This window comes from Alligator mississippiensis, chromosome 1 (genome assembly GCF_030867095.1).
Source record: "Alligator mississippiensis isolate rAllMis1 chromosome 1, rAllMis1, whole genome shotgun sequence".
Classification (NCBI taxonomy): Eukaryota; Metazoa; Chordata; order Crocodylia; family Alligatoridae; genus Alligator; species Alligator mississippiensis.
In genome coordinates, this window is record NC_081824.1 from 367518918 (window position 1) to 367542520 (window position 23603).

At 41.0% G+C, this 23603-nt stretch overlaps 1 protein-coding gene across 5 annotated transcripts in view; it reads left to right on the forward strand.

Moving 5' to 3' along the window:
* The window catches only part of UGGT2 (UDP-glucose glycoprotein glucosyltransferase 2), a 226081-nt gene that overhangs the window by 117802 nt on the left and 84676 nt on the right, over positions 1–23603 (forward strand). For all 5 annotated transcript variants that reach the window (XR_002090063.2, XM_019486946.2, XM_019486945.2 and 2 more), the window contains 4 exons: positions 1850–1944; positions 5114–5320; positions 9379–9510; positions 20617–20744. Coding sequence is in view for 4 of the 5 variants with exons in the window: in XM_019486946.2 (XP_019342491.1) it covers positions 1850–1944; positions 5114–5320; positions 9379–9510; positions 20617–20744 (562 nt within the window). In the remaining variant the exon portion in view is untranslated. The remainder of the gene's footprint in view (positions 1–1849; positions 1945–5113; positions 5321–9378; positions 9511–20616; positions 20745–23603) is intronic.

The window sequence follows — 23603 nt, forward strand, 5'->3', positions numbered from 1 at the left end:
TGATGACTAGGTCGAACAGTCATAAACTACTACAAGACCGTTTCAGGCTGGACATAAGGAAGAATTTCTTTACTGTCCGAGCCCCCAAGGTCTGGAACAGCCTGCCACCGGAGGTGGTTCAAGCACCTACATTGAACACCTTCAAGAGCAAACTGGATGCTTATCTTGCTGGGATCCTATGACCCCAGCTGACTTCCTGCCCTTTGGGCAGGGGGCTGGACTCGATGATCTTCTGAGGTCCCTTCCAGCCCTAATGTCTATGAAATCTATGAAATCTATTTCCTTTATTCCACTATCTGGAAACAAATGTCATCATCAACACTAATCTCTTTTAGAATAACCTTCTTTAACTGGGGCTGATGAAAAACAACCCTTCTTGAGTACTCCCAGGTTCGTTAAGTCTCTGGAACCTGGTCAGCATTCATACACTATTTTTAAATGGGAACTAACTTCTTGTCTAGGGCAGGGGTGTCAAAGATATGGCCCACAGGTCAGGTCTGGCCCACAGAGCTCTGTCATCCAGTTCACGGTGCTGCCCATGGGTCTCAGATTGGACCCACATGCCACATGCAGTGTGATCCAGACTAGCCCACATGAAACATGCATAAGCCCCATGCCTCAGCCCCATGCACTACAGACGGCTCACAGGCCTAGTTTACAGCATGTGCTGCCCACATGGACCAGCTATGCATGCTGGATTGAGCACATGGGGCCAGTCTGTGTGGCCAGTCCAGCCTGTGAACTGGCCCCTCACCACTCATCCAGCCTGCCAGTTTGATATTAGGGGTATGCAAAATGGGCCATATTTGATTCACTGATTCGGGGAACAGTGATTTGATTCACTGATTCGGATCACTGTCCCAACTTGATTAGGCCGAATCCAAATCTGAAGATTCAGTTCTGATTCAGAGAATCAGCGGTTTGGCCATAGCCACACACATTCCCGTGGGACACTCCATCTGCCCCACCATCTCAGCATTCACAAACTGCCCGGTACCTTGAGGTATGCAGAAAAAACATATAAAGCTGTGTCTATATCCAAATCGTTGAGTCTCTCCAAATTGTATTGGTGGCTTCTGATTTGATTCAGAGAGATTAATGGGTCTCTTGATTTGATTCTGAACAGAGCTTCGGCCACCGAATCAAGTCAAATCTCCTCTGAATCGAATCAGTGCTTGAAGTTTCGCACAGCCCTATTTGATATCCCATGTCTAAGGCAATTCCATATCAGTGGTACAGCACTTAAGTTAACTATCCTGTATTTCTAGTCTGTGTTAGCATCTCTTAGGAATTTTAGGGCTTGGAGAGAGAGTCAGTTTCTCCAGGGGGAGTCCCTGCAGCATTTGGATTCTGGGAAGCATTCTCCATGCCCAGCAACAGCTGGGCTGGAACACAGCATGGGGAGGGGAGGGCTGGAGGACTCTGTGCATGGGACAGGCACAGATCCCTGCCCCCCCCACCTTCCCTGACCCTGCCAATCCCTGTACCTATTCACTGACCCTCCCACCCTCTACCCTGGGCTATACTAGCATGCTCTAGGACTCCCTGTCTTCCCAGTGTCCTCACTGCAGTCTCTTTGCGTCTCTGCTTGAACTTCTGTATAGGTCATTCTGTGCAAGCCTTTTCTCTTAGGAAAACAAGCCTGGGAGACTTGTTCTGGATGATCTGAGTGTACATATGCAGTCTTAGTCAAAGATGGAAGGTAAAAGATACTGGAAAGGCAAAGCCCAATCTTAAAATCAAAATGGAATTTGCATAAATCATACCTGCATTAATTTAATAAATTGCATTAATCATAAACTACATAGAAAGATTAGCAAGTTGTCACTATTGGCCATTTCTTTTTCAGATGAAGATGTAATATATGCAGTTACTATTTGGATTATTGCTGATTTTGACAAGCCAGCTGGGAGACGACTGCTTTCAAATGCTTTGAAACACCTGGTGAGTTTCTAGTCATTCCTACTGGAAAAGAATCTAGTGTGTGCTCTGATAGCTAATGCAGATATTATATACAGCAATGGTTCTCCATTTCCTTAGACTCAAAGCACCCCTCAGAAAATGCCAGCTCTTAGCTGTTGCTCATTTTTGACTGTGAAAATATAATAGAGTAATTATTCTATTGCAAAGAACTCAGAAAGACCACAACAGGTCAGAATGAATTCCTACGTGAAATCTCTGGGTTTACTGTGTGAATCACACATAGGTATTTGAGCCCCTTTACTAATATTGTGTAACTCCTTCAAAGGATCTCATTGACCCTGGTTGAGAATCACTGGTATAGAGTCAGTGGAGTACATTAGATCAGATATGAAAGTAGGAGCATATCAAGAGTTTTCTGCATTTATATTCAGTTCTTCAGAATTTTAAAGATCACAAGTAAATGCCATATGACATTAAAGGCAAATGTGATTGACAGAGTATGGAAGAAAATATTGACGGAGCCATCTTCCTTTCAAGCTTCTGAAATGGTGTGTTCTTCCAGTACTTCAAAACTTTCTTGATTATTTAAGAAAGGAGAACAAATTATTTCACTTACACAAAATTAGGTAGTTTATCTTTGAAACGCACCTCACGTAATTGTCAGTGGAAAAAATGTAACTTATATTTTCAGAGTTAAAAATACTGCTACTGCTTCTAATTTTTACAATCCTTAGTCCAAAAGCTAACCAGAGAATTAGCCAGATGGATTGAGGGACTGAAATAAAGAACATTTTATGTCTCTCTAGATAGATTGATAGATTCACATATGGTCAACATTTATACTAACAAAGACAATCAGCGAATGTGTTGTTAGCTAGTTTATGGACTGCAACAGAAAAAATAACATTTATCCCTGTTACCTTTATTCGCAATCACAGCAAAAGAAACCGCAAGAGGGCTAATGAAGGAAAGTAAATGACAGATGAAGTTGAGAAAATATATATGTATTTGTATATACCTGGGAGAGTGATGGAAACCTCAAAAATGTCAGTCAGTTCCTTGGGACTAGAAAACTTACAGAAGCAGAAATATGAAGAGATGTGAAAAAAAGAGCAACAGAAAATTGTGTGGTATTTTGTTCTAGACAGCTAATATCCCAAAACTCAAGCACATGGAATATTATTTTAAAAACAAGTAAGAAAGCAACCACATACAAAATACTATGCATGGCAGAAGTTTGAGTTCAAGTTAGCTAATTTGAGAACCAGGTAACTACAGGCTAACATCTAAAAAGGGGAACTTTCTAGATTTACTAATCAGTGATGAAGCAGGAGATGTTCTTGCCATTGGTCCCATTTCTATATTTAGGAAGCCAAGTGTCATAAGTCCAAGAGCTGGTTGGTATAGAGAAGTCTCTTTCCTCTCAGTATTTCAAAGAATACTAAACAGATCTTCTAAAAACTTTATTTCCTTGAGGCTGAAGATGCAAAGTAATATTCAAGTCCTTGAGAATTGCTCAATATGTGGGTGACTGCTAGATTTTTGAATAGGCCTAGGAGACCTTTTCCTTCTGTGGCTTATTTCTTTATTCTGAAAAGGTATGAAATATTACATAAGCCTAGGATATGACCCCTGTTGAGATCCACCTTAATGCATCAATAATGTCTTAAGACCCCAACCCCTGGCAGGTCAAATCTGGCCCACAAAGCTGTGTCATCTGGTCTGCAGGGCTTCTTAGGGGTCTAGAAATTTGGCAGCCAGGCAGCAGTGGCAATGTTAATTGCCACTTCCCTGCTGCCATATTTCTGGACCCATAGGGAGGCACATGGGCTGGATAATGTCCTTTTGCGACAGCACACAGCTGCATCCAGCTGCACAGGGTTTGTCCAACCTACAGCCAGATCTGGGTGCGCAGGGTCAGTCCAGTGTGTAGCTGGATGCAGTTGCATGGGATCAATCTGATGTGTGGCCAGACCTGGGCATGCTGGATGACACCAATGGACTGACCCCATGTGCCAACCCCTTGTGGGTTGTGGAGCATCTCTCTGCCACTAATCTGACCCACAGTGCTGGAAGGTTGGGCCCAAATCAGTTAATTCATTTAGACTACATTAATCAGAGAGTGTGCTGGATCACCTAATCAAATGAAATTTTCATTGGTTGGCGTCTCCTGCCTGATGGAATTTTACTTTTTAATTCTGTGATATCCCACTTTTGCAGAATGAAGACAGCATATTTCCAAATGTCAGAGTATGATTATCAGTTATTTGGGACAGATTCACTGCCTTGTTCCAATCCCTTTGTTTTATTAAGGTGGCACTAAGTGGTATCTTCAGTGGTTATAAAGGTAGCTTAGCTCCTATATATTATTCCCCACAGCTTCTGGCACAAGGGGACATCAGGAGAGGACTGGATGAAGTTTTCTCCAATCCAGTATTGGGGAATATGGTAATATGGTAATGTGGGCACTTTCTTTTGGAAATCACAGGGTGAACTTTGCAAGGAACACATTTTCAGTTTATAATCGCATAAAAAATTATTTTTAACAAAGCCTCACTCAAAGGCTACCATTTATCTTCAAGATAAATCTGAACATCATTGATTTCTTCCCTTGGCTTTGTAGCCTTTATGGTAACAAATTTCATGTACTTTTCTTTGATTTTAAGAGACAAGAAAATCAACCTATACTTGTTTGTCCCAGTCTAAGGAATAATATTTTTTTCAGTCTTTTTCTTTATATTCTTGTGTATCATCAATTCCTTTAGAATACATTCAGAATTCAGATATTTCTGATGCTAAGCAATAAAAGGATAATTAAATAGAATTTCTCATGTTTATTTTGTGCTCAAATTGATTTTTTAAGCCAATTTTCAGTTATGTGAGTGAAGTAAGGGACGTGTCTTTTACTCACTATTGAGTTATCAAAGTATCCAATAGTGTAGTCATAGTCCAAAAAAATGTTTAGTTAAAGTATTTGTTATAGAGTAAACATTGGTATGTTAGCAGATTGTTGTACCTTTTAAATTTAAATATACATGCATGACTGCATTTAGTTTAAATAATATATTTTTCACAAAAGTATAACAATCTAAAGATACTTTAGTGCATAGAGGTCTAAAAAAACAAATATGTATACTTAAGGTATAAATAGATGGAATTGTAAAATAGTAATTATGTATTTTCTTTCTAGAAAACAAGCAGCCATACAAGACTTGGGCTTGTGAACAACCCTGGGTCAAAAATAACTGAAGATAACACAGCTATTGCCAGGGGAATTTTGACAGCTTTTCTAACACAGAAAAACAGCAGTTTAAGAAGTTTTTTAAGCAAGTTAGTTAAGGAGGAGACAGCAGAAGCCCTTGCTATAGGAACGAAAATTAAGGAATTCTTTGTTCTGGTGAGTAAATAATATTTTATTAAATAAGTAATCATTTGATGGTGATAGTATGAGCTACTTGCCATTTCTTTTTCTTCTTTTGAGAAATGGTTTATTTAATGAGAGGTTGTTGAGAAAAATATATTTTCACCCAGTGTCAAAATAAGTGATTTTAACCACAAAATAATTGCTATATGTACAATTGCTGAACTAGCTTTTAGTACTTTGAAAAAACTGCTATTAAAAACAGGAATATTTATTATTTGTGTTTCTGCACGCTCTAAACAACAATTGTAATAATAGCAATTTGCTTGCCACTGTAGGTGTTAAGTCACTGAGAAACAGATTGCTTTACTTACTGTTGATTATTTTGTAAAACCATTTCTTAATTTGAACTTCTTTGAATGCTGGATTTATAACTAACAACTGGTGAGATTAGCAGTTTAGTCTAAAAGTTACTAAGCTTCAGCTTTTAATGTGATGTTTTAAGTGTATTGAATAGAATCATAGAAAATTAGAGTTGGAAGGGACCTCAGGAGGTCATCTAGTCCAACCACCTGCTCAAAGTGGGACCATCCTCAAGTAGATCCTCCCAACCAAGGCTTTCTCTACTCGGGACTTAAAAACCTCAAAGGATGGAGATTCCACAACATTTCTGGGAAGCCTGTTCCAGTACTTTATCCTCCTCTTTGTGAGAATTTTTTTCCCCTAATATCTAGCCGAAATGTCCTTTACTGCAACTTGAGACCATTGTTCCTTGTTCTATCATCTGCCACCACTGAGCATCCCTTTTGTAAACACTCCTATGTTAGTTAAAGGCTGTTATTAAATCCCCCCTCAGTCTTCTCTTCTTCAGACTAAATAAGCCCAATTCCCTCAGCTTCTCCACATAAGTAATTTGCTTCAGCCCTGTAGCCACTTTTTTTTTCTATCTGGTGAACTCTTTCCAATTTGTCCACATCCTTTCTGTAGTGGGGGACCCAAAACTGGACACAGAACTCCAGGTGTGGCCTCACCAGTGCCAAATAGAGGGGAATAATCACTTCCCTTGATCTGCTGGCAACAGTCCTAGTAATGGAGTCCGGGATGCTGTTGGTCTTCTTTGCAACATGCTTATACTTTTGGTTCATATTCAGCTTCTCAAACATTGCATCTCCCAGGTCCTTTTCTGCAAAGCTGCTGCTTAGCCAGTCAGACCCCTGCCTGTACCAGTGCATGGGATTGTTTTGTCTTCAGTGCAGGACTTTGCACTTGTCCTTACTGAAGCTCGAGTGATTTCTTTTAGCCCAATACTCCAATATTTTGAGGTATCTCTGAATCCTAGTCCCACCCTACAGTGTATCTACTACTCTCTGAGGTTGGCATCATTTGCAAACTTGCTGAGGGTCCACTTCATCCCATCTTCCAGATCATTGATGAAGATACTCAACAGAACTAACCATTAGGACACTCCACTTGATACTGACTGCCAACTAGACATCAAGGTATTGATTTACTACCCTTTGAACCCAATGATCCAGCCAGTTTTCTGTCTACCTTACAGTCCATTAATTCAACCCATACTTCTTTAGTTTGCGTGTAAGAATGTCTTGGGAGACTGTATCAAAAACCTTGCTAAAGTCAAGGTATACCACATCCACTGCTTTCCCCACATCCACAGAGCCAGCCATCTTGTCCTAGAAGGGAATCAGGTTGGTCAGGCATGACTTGTCCTTGGTGAATCCATGCTGATTCTTCCTAATCACATTCTTCTCCTCCAAGTGCTTAGAAATGAATACCCTGAGGACCAGCTCCATGATTTTCCTAGGGACTGAAGTGAGGCTGACCAGTCTGTAGCTCCTCAGATTTTCCTCTTTCCCTTTCTTAGAGATGGGCATTATATTTGTCTTTTCCAATTGTGTGGGCCCTCTCCCAATCACCATGAGTTTTCAAAGATAGTAGGCAGCAGCTCTGCAGTCACATTGGCCAACTCCCTCAACACTCTCAGGTGCATCTTGTCACCCCCAGAAACTTGTTGTACATGTCCATTTACTTGTTGTAAATAGTCCCTAACCTGCTCTTTCACCACAGTTGGCTGCTCATCTCCTCCCCAAGCTGTGCTGCCAAGTGCAGTAGTCTGGGAGCTGACCTTGCCTGTGAGGTAAAAAAGTCATTGAGTGCTTCAGCCTTTTCCACATCATCTCTCACTAAGTTGCCTCCCCATTCACTAGGGACTCACTAGAGACCCCACTTTTACTGATCTTCCTGTTGTTGCTGACATATGTGTAGAAACCCTTCTTGTTACTCTTCATGTCCCTTGCTAGCTGATAATCCAGTTGCACTGTAGCCTTTCTAATTTCATCCCTGCATGCTTGAGCAGTACTCTTATACTCCTCGTAGTCGTTTGTCCAAGTTTCCTCTTCTAGTAAGCTTCCTTTTTGTGATTTAGATTACTGAAGAGTTCCCTGCTAAGCCAAGCTGGTCTTCTGCCATACTTGCTAGTCTTCCTGTGCATTGGGAAGGTTTGTTCCTTAGCTCTCAGTAAGGTTTCTTTAAAATAAAAGGAGTCTCTCCTGGACTCCCCCACTATCAGTGCTAATCTTAAAGAAGAGAAACAACTAAAATTAATAAGAGCTTCAGGTAGTTAGTTTCTAGCTACCATTTTAAATTGTCTGTTTCTGTGGAAACAGACCTAACTCAGGGAAAATAAGTATATATGAATATGCTGTTGATTTGAAATATAGTCATCAGTTTAGAATGAAAACTCATTTGTATGGCTGATCTAAATTACTGAGTAACAATTGGAAACTATAGGACAATTTCAGGCAAAGAGATGTTGATTGTTATTTTAAATACCAATAAGAAAATTATTTGGGACAGTACAGAGATGTTTCATTAATGAGCAGTGTTATTTTTCACCTTCATAATCCATTTTCCCAATTAAGAACATAAGGTAGACTTTATGAGCTGGCAGTAGAAAAATGTAGTTGGCAGGTGTTGTCCTATAAAGTATTTAGGAGGGTTTGGCAGCTGTAGATGTGAAGATTTGGGTTGATATGTATGTCTTGTTGACGGAGCTTGGAAGGGTATGCTAGCAAAGTGATATGAAGATGGATTGAAGATATGTCACTTTCTTATTTAGGAATTCAGTATATATTGGAGTAGAGAAGATTCTTGGAGGTGTGCCAACTGGAGGAGATATTGCCATGGGAGGTTATGGCAGTTTTAATTTTAAGGAAGACAACAAAACAAATTTTAATATAAAATTTTCCTTAGCAAACAAACAGGAACTTTGGAATGAAAAATATGGACTTCTTTTTACCTATAGATACCAATATATTTAATACAGTATAGTGACATACAATAATCTGATCTAAGTAGTTTTTTAAAAATGTCAAACATTCATGGGAATACATATATTCTAGAGTTTACATACTTTTAATAAAATTGTATCTCTAAGGAATATAAAAATAAATTAGTCTAGTTATTTTTATAATTAATGTTATCAAGCTAGTTTAATTTTATTTGGTCTAAAACCCCTGCTTAATCTGTATATTTCTAATTAATTTTTTTCAGTAGAGTTCTACTCACCAAATTAATTATGTCTAGTAGGAAATACTATTATTGTAAACTCAGCAGAATCAGAGTTTAAACTTTGAATTACCACATGCTGTTTACCCAAATCCACATTTGAGTCAAGGTCTTTTGAGCGAACATTTTAAGAATTACTAGTTTTTAATGTGACTTAATATGTTTTTCCCCTAAAGAGTGGAGAAGAGTGCAAGTATTTTAACAGAACAGTAGACTTCCTTAGAATAAGATAGTATAATTCCTTATGTGAGAATGTGCTGAGCCATAGAAAACAAGTGTCTATCTCAGGCTCAGTATTTCTCACCTTTTGCATTGGTATTCAAGGGGAGAAAACTACAGATTAGGTGCATGGGTGACTGTGGCTCAAGACAAGTGGTCATATGGTTGGGTTGAAGTTTGACGCTATTATTTTATTTTGATAAACACACTTTGAAAAAAAATCTCTGCTGCCTATAATTGTATTTCATTTTTGTTGCATCAGGCTATCTTAAATTTTACTTCTGCTTTAGGGAATAGATGACAATATTTTTGAGAAAAAATACAACACTTTAGGAGTGAATGTAATTAAAACCCACCAGATGTTCTGTCAAGAGGTTCTTAAACTGCTTCCTGGACAAATGGCTGTTGTAAGCAATGGGAGAGTAAGTAAAGAAATACTTCATTTTCTCTATGTATGACTCTTCTCTTTTGAATTTCTATTAAAAGTGTAATGCAGTCTCACTCTCTTCAATTTATCTAGTATGGAGAAAATGTATGCTTTTCCTTATGATTATCGGTAGTGGTAAGATTAATTTTAGTTACAGCCATAATATACTTAAGGACATGCAATTTCCAGAAAGAAACTCTTTGAGAAAAGAAACAAAATAGTCAAGGCATCATCTTAGCCAGTGGGATTTTAACTACCTGTACTACAAAGTCCTTTGCTTTCTGTCTGGGTTTCTGCCACCAGACACAATATAAAGATACCCTGTCCTTGTTGGTTCAGAAGAGATACCAATTTCAGCATTAGCAATCCCAGCAAACAAGCAAGAGGCAGCCGCATTATTAAATAAGACAGAGATCTTCCTAAAATCAGTTCCAACTTTCAGCCTTCTGTCCTTAATTTTGAAATGTACACAAGATCCCGTTCTTCTAACTGGGAATGTTCTCTGGAGTATGTCCATTCTATGTATGTACCCCATTTTATATCCCCCTGAAGACATAAAAGTCAAAGTGGGCCCACGTGTCTCTCATTTTCTTGTTATCAGCAGCGTCTGCTGGAAAAAAGGAAGGGTCTACTTCTTTCATTCGCCGTGTCACTTGAATCATTTTTGTATACCCCTCACATAGACAGACAGACAAACAAGTAGATGTGTATAATGGCGCTGATCAGGGGCGGGCGGTTATTTCCACCAGAGGGCCACTTAGGGAGTTTTGGTGAGTTGCCATGAACTGCCATACTGGGTCAGCATGCCCCCGCAACAGCTACCAAAATTCTCTGAATAGCTCTGTCGAGCTTGGCAGAGCAGATAGGATAGGGATGCTGGCCGGCAGGAAGCAGCATCTGGGAGCGGGATGGGCAGGGCCAAGGCTGGGGCTGGGATTGGGATCATGGGGTGATGGCAACATGGGGCTGGGGACTGGAACAAAGCCACGATCCACTCCTTGGATGCCCCTACAATGGGCGCTGGTTCCATGGGCAGGGGCATGCAGGGAGCAGGTCACAGCTTGGCCCTGGGCCTGAGCTTCAGCCTCACACTGTCACCACCTGACAATCCCAGGGTCTCCATGAAGACCAGTAGGGACCTGTGTGGGTTTCACACTCAGACAGGCAGATGGGATGGGGCCACAGGTAGGCAGGGAGCAGCATCTGGAAGTGGGATGAATGGGCAGAGCCAGGGCCAAACTGGGATTGGGATTTTGGGATGGTAACAGCGCAGGGCTGGGGCCAGGGCCGGGGCTGGGGTCAGGGCTGAGGCCTGGGTCTGGGCAGAGCCATGATCCACTCCCCACATGTCACTGCCACAGAACCAGCGCCCATCACAGTGGTGTGTGGGAAGGAGATCATGGCTCTGCCTCAGGCCCTGGCTCAGTGCTGTCACTACCACAAAATCCCAGCCCTGCCCACTTTTCCTGCTGCCAGATTGCTACTCCCACCCATGAATGGTCCCATTCCACCCACCTGGCTGTGCATCCTGCCCATGTGGGTCCTGGGTTGGTCGCCATGGAGACCTCACCCACCCATTCCATCTGCTGCCCTCAGTGGTGGGTTTGGAGCAGAGGGACTGGGGTGCTCAGACAGTGACAGTCATGGAGATTGGCAGCAGTGGGTCCAGCAGTGGCAACAAAGACAGGCAGCAGCAGCAAGAAGAAGCTCCTGCAACAGAGGCTTGCCAAAAAGCGAGTCTGGTCACTGTACCACCCCAGCGCCACTGTGTGCCCAGGGGCAGCCGGACCAGCCACACACACCTGGACTTGCAAGGCTGAGGGACTTGCTATGAGCCAGACAAAATCTCTTGGCAGGCGAGCTTCAGCCCATGGGCCATATTTTGCCCACCCGTAGTGTAGATAGTGTTAAGTATTGTAGTTTTTCTGATTGTTTTAGTGCCTTCTGACTACTTAAAATAAACAATAAGTTTGTTGGTGTTTAGGACTTCCTAGTACTAATAGTCCCTAGGATTCAAAATTTGTTCCTGTTATGGTGCAGCTTAATGATGATCATTCAAGATACCTATTTGTCTGGAAGAGGTACATATCCACAGAAAGGGTTCAGACTGTTGTATCTTTTCTAAAGAGATGCAGGTAGCCAGAGAGGTTCTCTTTAAAATATTTCTTCTAAAGTACACAGTGAGAACCACAAGAGCGCATGATTTACCAAAGTTTAGGTGGGCTTCATCTCTGAGTACTCCTTTAAGCTGCAGTTCAACGGTGAGCTCTTGGGCTCACTCGTTCAAAAGGAAAAAAAAAAGTGGCAGTGTCTTTTTCTGTCCATTCATCTGAAAGGGACGTGATGGAAAATTGGTCCAAGAACGAGTACATGCCTATGTCATCTTTCGTGGTGTCTCATAAAATGGGGCATAGATAGCTTTGTGCTACTCAGTCAGACAGTAACTTTCAATTGCATCCCTCTGATACGTTGGGAAAACTAAATCTCTGAGTAAAATAGTGCTTTGTACTTTGCTAGTGTTACCTCACAATACTAACATTCGTGTACCTGGTGCTGATGACCCTGACATCTACCATTATGGTACAGGTGCTCTCAGCCTTTACCTTTGCACATTGAACGTGGATTCCTTTCTGCAATGTGGGGCTGTGAAATAAATGTATACAGATTTCCAGCTTTGGGGGTTTACTCACATATCTTTTTTTCTCTATGTTTAGAAAATAATGAATGTATGTATGTATTTGATTTATTTGCCCCCTCCCAAGAGAGGGAGGAAAATGTATTAAACCAGTTAAATTATAAATACAAAATATTAACATGATATGTATTAGAACAAATTCCCCAGACAATGCCCCAAAACTTAACCCTCCCCGCTAAAGGCCAACTCAAATAAAAGGTTTTGGAATGCTTCTAGAAGATGTCCAGGGTCAGTCTGTCACAGACCACAAAGGAGAGGGAGTTAGAGAGGAGGAGTGACTATCGTGAACAACCCTCCATTTGTTTTCACCAAATGAACTTGGTGCACAGGTAATACTGGAAGGATGTTCTTGGCTGACTTGAGTGATCATGATGGAACATAAGGGAAAAAGTCTGTTAGTATATAGGGCTTAGACTGTTTAGGACTTTGGAGTTCAAAACCAGAACCTTGAATTGTGCCTAGAAAGCATATTTAAAGCCAACGCAGACTCTGGAGCAATGGAGCTAGTGACCCACTGAAGATGGTTTGCCATGTTCTGCACTGGTTCTAGACCATCCTCACTGGCAGCCCCACATAGAGTGCATCATATTAGTCTAGTGTCAAGATTATGAAAACATGGATGCTGATGGCCAGATCCATTGAAAGAAAGGATCATAGCCTTCTCACCAGATGGAGCGGGTGAAAGGTGCTCCAAGCCACTGCTACAACCTAAAATCTAGGTGCAGTGAAGGATCCAGAGATTAGCTCAAGTCTGTGAAAATGAGTGGCAAGGGGTGGCTGAATCTCATCAATAATAGGTGAATATTATTAATAACAAGATACCTGTTTCCATATTGCAAGCCATACAGCCCACAAGAAATACTTCAAGTTCCCAGGGGGAAAGTCTCATTACCAATATAGCATTCTCTCCCTTGGACTCTTCCCAGTGCCAGTCGCCAAACATCTGGAAATGAAACATCTTTCTTGTAAAGACAAGTTGACCTTTATCTGTCCATATCTTGAAAATAATTTAGGGCTTCCCATCAATCAGAGAATCTCCACCCTCCCAAAACATTATTATATTATCAGGATTGAATGGACTTCCCTTTGAACCCATCACAGCTTGTTCTTTAAACCATCTATTTATGATGACCACCTTTTTAGAAACTATAGCCTTTATATTAGAAAATAAGAGAACCACAGCCTTATGGTAGAACTATAAGTACTGTATAAGGGCAGGTGACATCAAGGCCTTACCTGAAATGCCTATCTAATTTTCATCTCAGCTAGATGATCTATGTATCAGTTTTCTTTTCCCAAACCTCACACTACTTAAAAGGAAGCTAAACATTTAAACTTGGGTGTATCAAACTATTTTATCATGCACAGGGAATAAGTCACAAAGTTATTCTACAAAAAGTAATAACTTTGTGGCTGGTTCCTATTACACCATTAATTGAATGTGTGGCCAGGTGCACCCCAGTGGCTGGGAGCCTCATCAGCTGATCTGGGTCTCCAGCCACAGGGGCACATCATGTGCTCCTGCAGCTAAGAGTTTCATTAACCTCAGAAGCTTTCTGCTTGCCAGTGCAGGGGGAGCCCAGGATTATGATCCTGGGCTCCCCCAGCACCAGCAGTAAGCCATGATGTGAAATGATGTGCAATCCCATAGTGACACCTCCTGCCAGGTACGTGTGGCATGACAGAAAGTGAAATTCTGTGGATCACGCATCAGATCCCATTTCATCTTTACCTGAACAACTAGAGGAGCCTGTACTCAACATGTACCGCACATCTTGATTTTAATACCAGATTTGCAAAGCAATTTTGCAGTTGTTATTAAACTGGGAAATCCTAAGCCCATCATCCCTCTGGGTTTTACACTTTACCCTTTTCTGTTGAATAGAGATCTTCAGAGAATCTTGAAGATGGAAAGAGAGATTATGAATTGGCTCCTTGAGGCATGCTTTTGCATAATCATGCTTTTTATTTGGTGCCTGGCCCTTTTCAACAGTTTGTCCTGGAACTGTGAGGTCCAGCAGAGGCTGTATATGGTCTTGGACCTTAAATGTTTAGAACCATAAAGGGGTCCTCATGTCAACCCCAATGGGAACAACTATCTAGAAAGTTCTAGTTCTAGTTCTTTATGGCACTTTGAGCAAGTGACTCTTCAGAACAATCTCTCAAATTATAGTTACTGGTAAGACGCATCTTTATGCTTGGTAAAAATAATGGGCTCCTATACACATGCAGGGAGACGGCTCCAATGTGCTGGAAATTCAGCGCATTGGAGTAGACTCAACTTTGTCTGCTGGAGCACAGAAATAGCAGAGCACTTTGAACTAAAGCTTGTTCGATGAACTTCAGTTCAAAGCGCCCTGCTGCCATTTTTCAGCATGGGGGATGCTGATACACATGATGCTCAGGCACTTTTAATTATAAGCACTCACTAATTAAAGTGCCCCTCCATGTCTCCCAGAGTACATGTCAAAATGCAAAGTATGTTTATGATCACTGTGTGTGTAGAGTAAGTGCTAAGTGCCTGTATTTTTAAATGGTGTTAAAGTGAAGTCAACTTTATTTTTTTTAAGTTTTGACTTTGAATATATGTATGTGTGTACTTATGTACTGGTTCGAAAAGCTTGATATTGACTGTATTTTTTTTCCTTCATGGCTGGAGAATGAGCAAAACATCTTAGTTCCAAAAATTGTGCTTGGAACAGAAAAGTAATTTCGAGTTCAGCTCAGTTCTGTGAACTATCAGCTAAGAATAGCATTCTTGAACATAAAAATCACAGCTACCTTAGGATCTGATTCCTAAGCATTCAATCCAAACATTATAGTTTAATGTTTGAAGCATAACTAATAATATTTTAGAATATATTTTCATCCTGAAATTGTCTGTATTTTTATACAATTAGTGTGATAAATTATAATGCATGTAACAAGAAAATCTTTTCTAAAAACCAATACATCGCATTCAAGCTTCTCTCTACTGTTTGAGAGAAATGCATATACCTACAAAAGTATTCCTTATTCATTATATTATCCTGAAAAAATGTTCATGTATTATAGAAAATGCTGCACTTTCTTTTTCAAAATTAAAGTATGTGGCATTACAGTTTAAAGTCAAGAATGGCTTTTGCTAAAGTGTGATTGTAGTCTGAAGTGCAGTTGTAAAAATGACTTTGTAGGTTTCTCTTGATTACATCCATCATCTGATGTTGTCAGTTTACAACTACAATTTATATCTCTCTCTACAAACCACATTTAAATTCCTAAACTCCAGCTGGGTACTTTTCTTCTCATGTACTTCCATCAGAAATATATCTTCTACATCTTGTGTTAGGTTCTCAACTGCACCTGTGTAATCCTACAATTAACTTATACTCTTAGCTATTTTTGTGCACTCTTTTATCTTCATCATGGTACAGGTCCAAATAAGTAAAAGCATAGTGATATAAGCAAAATGCTTTATAACTTAGCTTTCTTGTGCTAGTGGGAATAAATACCATATAATAATTCAAATTAGGTTTTTCTCATTTAAGTAAGCAGATATGATACTCAAACACATAAGGAGGTTTGAAATATTAAGTACAAAGATGTGATTTTAGTCATTTTTCAGGGAAGATCTGACTTTTAAACATGGTACAAGGCAAAGTTTACTTATTTTTCAAATTGCAATTTTACAGTAAAAATGGCACTGTGAAGTTTTATGTTAATCTCTCAGTTATTTTAATATCTCTTAAAATATTCATGGTTTTTAGATAAAAGGATTTTTTCCTAGTTGCTCACCCTATAAAAACCAAGAAACAGACAATAAATCTACAGTTTTCCCTGCATCTTATATCATAATTAGAACAAGTTGTGAGCCAAATTCAACCTTCAGCTCCATGCTTGAAAAGTTTGACTGTAAATTACAGAAGTCAAATTTTGTCTTCAGTTAAACAAAGACAGTATCCCTCAAGTTTGGTAAGAATATGTCAAATTTCTATGATACATCGAGAGATACATTTTACCAAGTCATTTTTCTGAGTGAAACTGCTCCTCAAAATTCATAAGTGAGGATTGTTTAAAATTAACCCAGTTGTTTTACACATTGCAATCCAATATTAACAAATTTTGAAATTGACTCTCAGTGGGTAATTACTGAAGGGTTTTGCTCAAAAGCCATATTTTTTCTGAAGAAATTTAAACCTTCAGGACAATACAATGCTTTAACGTTTTTTGCATCTCTAAGTATTTCCCAAAGCAGTAGGAAGAAACTTGTATTTAGTGCAAATGGTTTTCATTAGTGACTAAGAAGTTATTTAATATGTATATATTTAAACGTAATGGCACAACTTTTGTTAAAAAGAACAAAAATCTCTTGGGTCTTTAACAGATTTGTACAGGGAAGAATTCAGGCCTAGAATTGGAGTTAGCGCAGAAAATCTGCTGATGCATAGTCAAATGCCATGGCCAAGCATTCATTCTAGCTCTAAGAATTTAAGAGAAAAATAGCTTGGGAGCTGGAATTTCCATGAAATACAGACCCCTGGCCTAAACAGATGAGCTCTTCAGCCAAGGGACACTAGAGGACTACTTAGGGGAGCCCATTAATTGATAACCTGCCCTCTCCTTTGTCTGGGAAGTAGGGAAGCTGTCAAATGAAAGTTGGCAGCTGCTGAAAAACAGCAATTGCAAGAGATAGGCTCAGAGAGGGTTCTAGCCCCTTGACCATCCTGCCCATCAGCTAATTAGTGTGATAGGGGACCATTCTTCTGCGGTGGGAACCTTTGTGGTTTGTGCCTTAAGAGAATAACCCCTGTTTCTTGCACTCCAGTGGGCCAGCTTGGCAGCCAGCCTCCCCAGGCAGTGCTCTGAACTGACTGATTGGCAGTGCGTGGGACTGAATGACAGTACAGGGAGAAGCAGGAGCATGGTAGCAGGGCTCCCTGAGCTGTATCACTCTGGCACAACATGCTGCCTCCCCCACAGTACTTTGGGCTGACCTGGAGAAGTGAATCCACAGAGGGAGGTCAGGTGGGGGCCTTCTCCCACAGTGGGAACCTGTATCAAGAGGGTTTCTAGCCCAGAATATTTCCCTCACAACTGTCAGTCAGCTGGTTGCTGGGAAAAGGAAGGACATTTTTCATTACAGGGTCCTTACAGGCCTTCCTGCCAGCTCGCCCTCGAGCAGGGAACAAGTGCTCTCCTTTCCTCCCTCTCTGTTGAACCACTGTACACTCCCTTTTTGTGCTGGAAGAAAAGCTTTCCTCCTGGCACAAATGTAATACCTGCTCATGGCTAAAAGGGATATAGCCTAGTCGTTCATAACTGGCTCAGCTCTAAAGTGTCAGCAGGAATAAAAACCAACCAAAACTTTATTTAGTTACAAATATTAAAGGATTAGACATAGGACCTTTTTACACATTAATTTTAAGTGGCTTCTTGAGCTCTTAACCCTTTGATTTTCCACACATTAACACCTGAAACTAGTTTTAACCACACTTTAGGCAGCTTAAAGTTATGCCACCGCAATTATCTCTGATCCCAGTTTGTGTTTCATTAATATGTGGCCACTCCCCAGATGTGAGCCACCTAAGTTGCAGTCCTCCAGCATCCTAGGATGCAATATCCCCTCCCCCACCTTCCTGTTTTATGTGGACAAACTTTACACCCTCTGAACTCTCTGACACCAAGCCAACTACCCCTCCTGCTCCTGGGGTGGGAGGGCTGCAACCTCATTCAAACAGCCTGCAGAGCACATGCCAGCTAGCCAGGCTATAGGGCACAGACAGGTCCAGGAGTTGGATCTAAGCGTGGTGGGGAGCAAAGTAGGGGCCCGGATTGGGTCCTTATGAGCTGGGGCTTTCTTTCCAAGGCTGGGACAGTAGCTCCCCCAAAAAGTGCCTTCTCTGCCTGCTCCCACCTCCCAGCCTTCCTTTCACACCCAGCACCTTCCACACCCCTGTCCCAAATCCCAATTCATTAAAACATGAGACCTCCTTTAATTTACTTCTGTGACAAAGGTAGCTTCCAGGCCTGATGCTATTATGGCCCCACTCTTGCCTCTGGGCAACCTGCCTGCCTTGCTCGTCTACCACACCTTGTTGATAAATGATTATGAGTCAAATATGTGGAAGGCTGCCCTTTGTGCACCAAGATGACCATGGGAGATCAGTACACACTCCTACCATCCCTACACGTGTCCCATGCCTCACTGATGTCATGCTGTAAACATAAACAGCTCCAGCTTACAGCTGGGTCGAAGATAGCCCCTTGTAAGGCCACTCACATACCGCCGTACTTTGGCCTCTCTCTTACTGCCCCCCTCTCACAATGGCCTCTCACACAGTGCCTATCCAGACCACACTCCCACTACCCTACTCCAGAAAGATCCTCAAGCTTGTCCATTTATACTTTAGACAGCCCTGGCCCAGCCTTTTGGGCCTCTTCCATGATCCTCATCTGGGCAGTGACTGCCGATTCCTTTGCTTACTCTCTTCAGCCAGTGCTGGCCCAGCCTTTTGGGTTCGCTTTGACCCTCATCTGAGTGGTGACCGCTGAATCACCCCACTCCAGGCTCTCTCAGCCCTAGCCCCTCACCAGGCCATTCCTTACTCCCACTCCCTTGGGCAAACACACCGCCCCTCCTACTGGGGCCCAGGGTTGAACATCCTCTTGGGACTCAACTGCTCATCCCTAAGCTTAACTGGCCCCACTGCTCCACCCTGTCACTCTCAGGACCAGGGCTCTTGCACCCCTACAGGCTCAGGTGCTTCACAAAGCATGCTTCCCCCCCCCCCCCACTCTCCTAGTGACACACCCAAAAGCAGGGGCTGGGGTTGAGGTGCCCCGACCCCCCTTACCCTGGGGAGGTGATCAGTTCTGGTATTTAAGTGGGGCCGCCTTGCCACAGGCAGTCCCACCAGGCCTCCCTATCCCAGCAGGGTGCACTTTTAGGTCATGCCCAGGACCAATGAGGTCTCCTTCTTCCCCATAGCCTCACCCTTACCTCTGAGATATTCCTGGAGCAAGAGCTTCACTGGGTGATGTTACTCCCAGCTTGCTGATCTCAAAATGCTCTGCTCTTATAACAGAGCTCTCCCCAAAAGGCCGCTCTCTAAAACGGTCACTCTCATTAGCGACCTGGCAGCTCCCTACTCCAAACCTTGAAGTGACAGACACCCTAAAGGGTGTTCTGTCACAACTTCCCTCTTTTTTTTGTAACTTCTTTTTATTTTATCCTTTAGTGGCTGACTTCCTTCATTTCACCTCCCTTCCCCCAACCTTCTTTCGTGTCCACTTCCCATTTCATTACCCACCCCCATCCCATTAACTGTCCACCCTCCAGATTCCTGTTACCACTCTCCCCTCCACCACCCATCTCTCACACCCCCTGACCTAGAGCAGTGATAGAAGCCTGCCCTGGCTCACCAGCCCTCTAGTGGTAACTCACAGCTGTAGCTCCTTTTCAGGCCCCTTCTTAACAGCCCTCTAGAGACAAGTCACAGTTGTGTAGGTGGGGGGCAGTCCAAGCAGGTTTTTAGCCTTAAGGTGTAATTGCTCCAAACTTGAGCCCTAATACCAATAAGCATTTGAGAAGCTGAAAGTGCAGCCATGTAACAGGGCCCTTATTGGTCAGGTCATTTGGGTCATATTTCATTTTTCATAATTCTTTTTCTCTTCTTTAGTTATTTATTCTTGTTGATGTTTCATTTAAGAATAAAAATATTAAGACCCAAAATAATCTCATTGGAATTAATGGCAGAACTCCCATACATTTTGAAGAGACCTGACATTTATTTATTTGTTTATTTTTGTCTTGCATGCTTTTTTAGTATTTCTTTAAACATTGCTATAATGCATTCAAGTTTCAGACAAAGCTTATTGAGATAAATAAAGAAGTTCCCACTGACTTCAGTTGCTTTTGGTTGGGGCCCTCCACTGCTAACTAATCTTCTGAAAATATTCTTGTCCATTTACTTTGCCTACTGCTGTGATGAGATAACTGACATTTCATTATTTTCTTTGTATAATGTATTTATAATCATGATTTTATGTACATATATTGTGGAATTCATTGGTATATTTTTACATTATTTTTTCTGGCATATAAGTATTTGATCAACAGGTTTGCATTTAAATATGTTACAGTAGTTCACATGTAGGGTACAATGAACTTGCTGAAGTTGTTATATCTTTATGATATAGATATTACCAGAGACAGAATTTTGTATACCACAACTCAGTTTAATTTATAGAAATTTTTAGATACTGGAATTTTCAGAATATGGATACTCCATAAATGATAACATCCACAGATACATGGAATAGAGTTTTTCATAGCAGGCATTATTAAAATGATTGCATATTTTTGCTTAAAGAAAAAACATTTAGAAATTCAGAGCTGATAGTAATGTAGATTTTTTTTCTTTTAAGATCTTGGGCCCTTTAGATGAAAATGAATTCTATACAGAAGATTTCCAGTTGTTGGAAAAAATAACATTTAGTACCTCAGGAGAGAAGATTAAAGCCATTGTCAAGGAGATGAAGATCAGCAATAAGCGGTAAAGCAGTTGGGGCCTTTGGGTATTTACTGTCCACATGCACGAGACTGATTTGAGTTTATCATCTCTAATTTGTTATTTCACTTTCTGGTAGACTATATGAAGGTCTGTCTTCTTTGAGTACTTGTCTGCTCTTAGTAAATGTATTCTCCATGAACTTGCTTTGTATTCGTTTGGCTAGCAGTATATTTTGAGGCCACACCTAGGGCATGAATTCCTCTAGATTTCCACATAAAGGAACACAGGATAGAGTGACCTCAGTTGTCCCTTTGAGCTGGAAGTTAGGTCATGTCCAAACTTCTCCTTCAGTGTATGATCCTCTTTTCTTATATACATATTATTAGCTACATTAGTGCAAGTTTCAAATTGTTCTCATAGGCACCTCCAGTTAGACTTTGTAATCCCTTAAACATGGGTGTTTTGCCCTAGGAGCGTGATCCAGATGGACACAATCATGTAGAATCCCTGTACAGTGAACGGGAAGAACTGGTTGCCTCCAGCAGTTGATCAGCCAGGATGCCACAGAATTTTGGGGTGCCTTAAAATACTTTTAAGAGTGCCACAGGATGTTGTGCAATGTTGGCAACATGGGCTGCTTGCAGACGTTAAACCCCGCCCCCCCCACAAAATGACATTTTAAACTCCACATGCTCCTGCACCAAGCCCAGCACATGCCCAGAAGAGGCAGTGCATTAGTTGGATCCAGCTTGCCAAACATCTGCTTGGATGGGGTACTTTAGTGGGGATTTTTTGGTGCTTTTATCTAATAGCTGATTGAATCAGCTATTAGATAATAGCACTAAAAAGCCCTGCTGGAGCACCCAGTCTATACAGATGTTGTGGAGCCAGGTTGAAGTAATGTGCTGCTTCTTTCAGTAAAGCATATTTTTTTCTAACTTTTGCAAGCAGCCTTGATTCACAAGATAAACCCAGAGATTTCAAATAGGAATCCATAGTGTTAAAAACAATATGACCTGTTGTGATCTTTCTGAGTACTTTACAACAGAAAAATGTTTCTTATTATTTTTCTGTAGTCAAAACATGAATGACAACTAAAAGCTGACATTTTCCAAGGGGTACCTTGATCAAGGTTGATCTAGAGCCTAAGATACCAGGAAGTTAGCGGTAAGAAATAGCAGGCACAGGGTTATGTCTGAATTCCTGACCCTTTTCAGAAATCACTCCTGAACTTTGTTTTGACTCACTCCTAGACTTCAAGTACCTCAGTTGCCTCAAGATCCAGAGACATATGCAAAAGATGCGTCAAAGCTGAACTGACACCCTTGAGTTCAATGTCATAGCTGCTCTGAGTTGAATACAAAGCTTAGATTGTAGTAGAGGTTGTATATACCTTTTTGCACAACAGTGGCTTAGAGCACTTGATCAGGTTGTTGGAGATCTAGGCTATAGACACTCTTCAGCATGAGGAAACTGAAACCCCTATCTCCCTTTTCTGAAGAGAGTGCCCTAATAGCTATTTTATATAATAGACAAACTACGATTTTGTAGTCCAATCTAATGGTTATCTCTTCAGAGATTCGGGTCCCTGTTGTCAGCCAAGTTTAGTTTTGTTTTTTAAGTCATTATATGGCTACAAAGTTGTGCTCACTCTTGCTCCTTCTGGCACCAGGAATATTTTGCTGTTGGCTCCCTCCTGGCCCGGTTCAGTAGGACGAGTGAAGGATATTCCCAGCCAGGTTATTCTCTAAAATGGTTGGTTGAGCCTTTTGTTGACAAGTGGGAGCTGTTCATTTGGTCTTGCACAGAGCTCTCCCCATTCCTGAGTTTAGTGCTTCTAATCATTAAGTTATTTGGCAAAAGATGATTCCCACCATCCATGTTCTCAACTTAAAGTGTCCATGCAGGCTCTCTGGGTTTCATACATTAAGTGGATTTTAGGTTACTCCCAACCATAATCTGGATCACAACAGAATTTTGACAGAAATCAGGCAAGTAGGTACTCAAATGGGATTGCTTCTAAATGTTTAGAAGTTTAAGTGTAGGTGCTTAGGGAACTTTTCACATCAAAATGAAGGCTGATACTTATTCTAAGTACTTAAATGCTATGTGGCTACAGGAGCAGGATCGATCTAGATAGCTTTCTGTGACTTCAGCACTTTCATTCTGTGCAAGTCCCCTTCTGATGCCTAAGCTTATAATCTACTCCTGCACATAAATAAAGACACATGACAGACTTTAGCTTTGCATGCAAAAAGTCTGTATATGTGTCTATCAACATTTAGATGTGAGCATGCATATTCTAACAGGACGCTTGTCATCTATAGTTTTATAGACTGACTACAGGCAATCAAAAAGCCCAAGGCTGAATTGATTCAGTCTTTGTAAGTTAGGCTATTATGATGGAGAATATCACAATAATGTGTTATAATGAGGGATCCTGGTTTTGTCGGATTAAAAAAAAATCCCCAATTTTTAGATTTAAAAAAGTAACCAAAATCCTCATTTTTCCATGATTAAAATATCTATATCTAGAAATTTCTGTTCTCTTATCTTCTTTTCATTTCTTTTTGCATGGAGTGGCTCATGCATCTGTGAATGAGCCACTCCAAAATGATCAGACATGAAGTCTCAATCCCCCTAGCCAATCAATGGCAGTGAATGTTATTTACTACCCCTTGAGGGAAGCAAAATTGAAAAAAAAAGGGCTATCACCACAGGTGTGACTCTGATGATCACTAGCCAAATGGATTCTACTGTAAATGTGTGTGCTCTGTAGCCAAATGTTTTCTATCCTTTTCACATGAGCTAGATGGCCTAAGGGGACATGAAGTAGACAGAATATTCCGAAAAGCCAGCCAGTGTCAATCTGAATTTGGGACTGGAAGGCATCTTGTTACA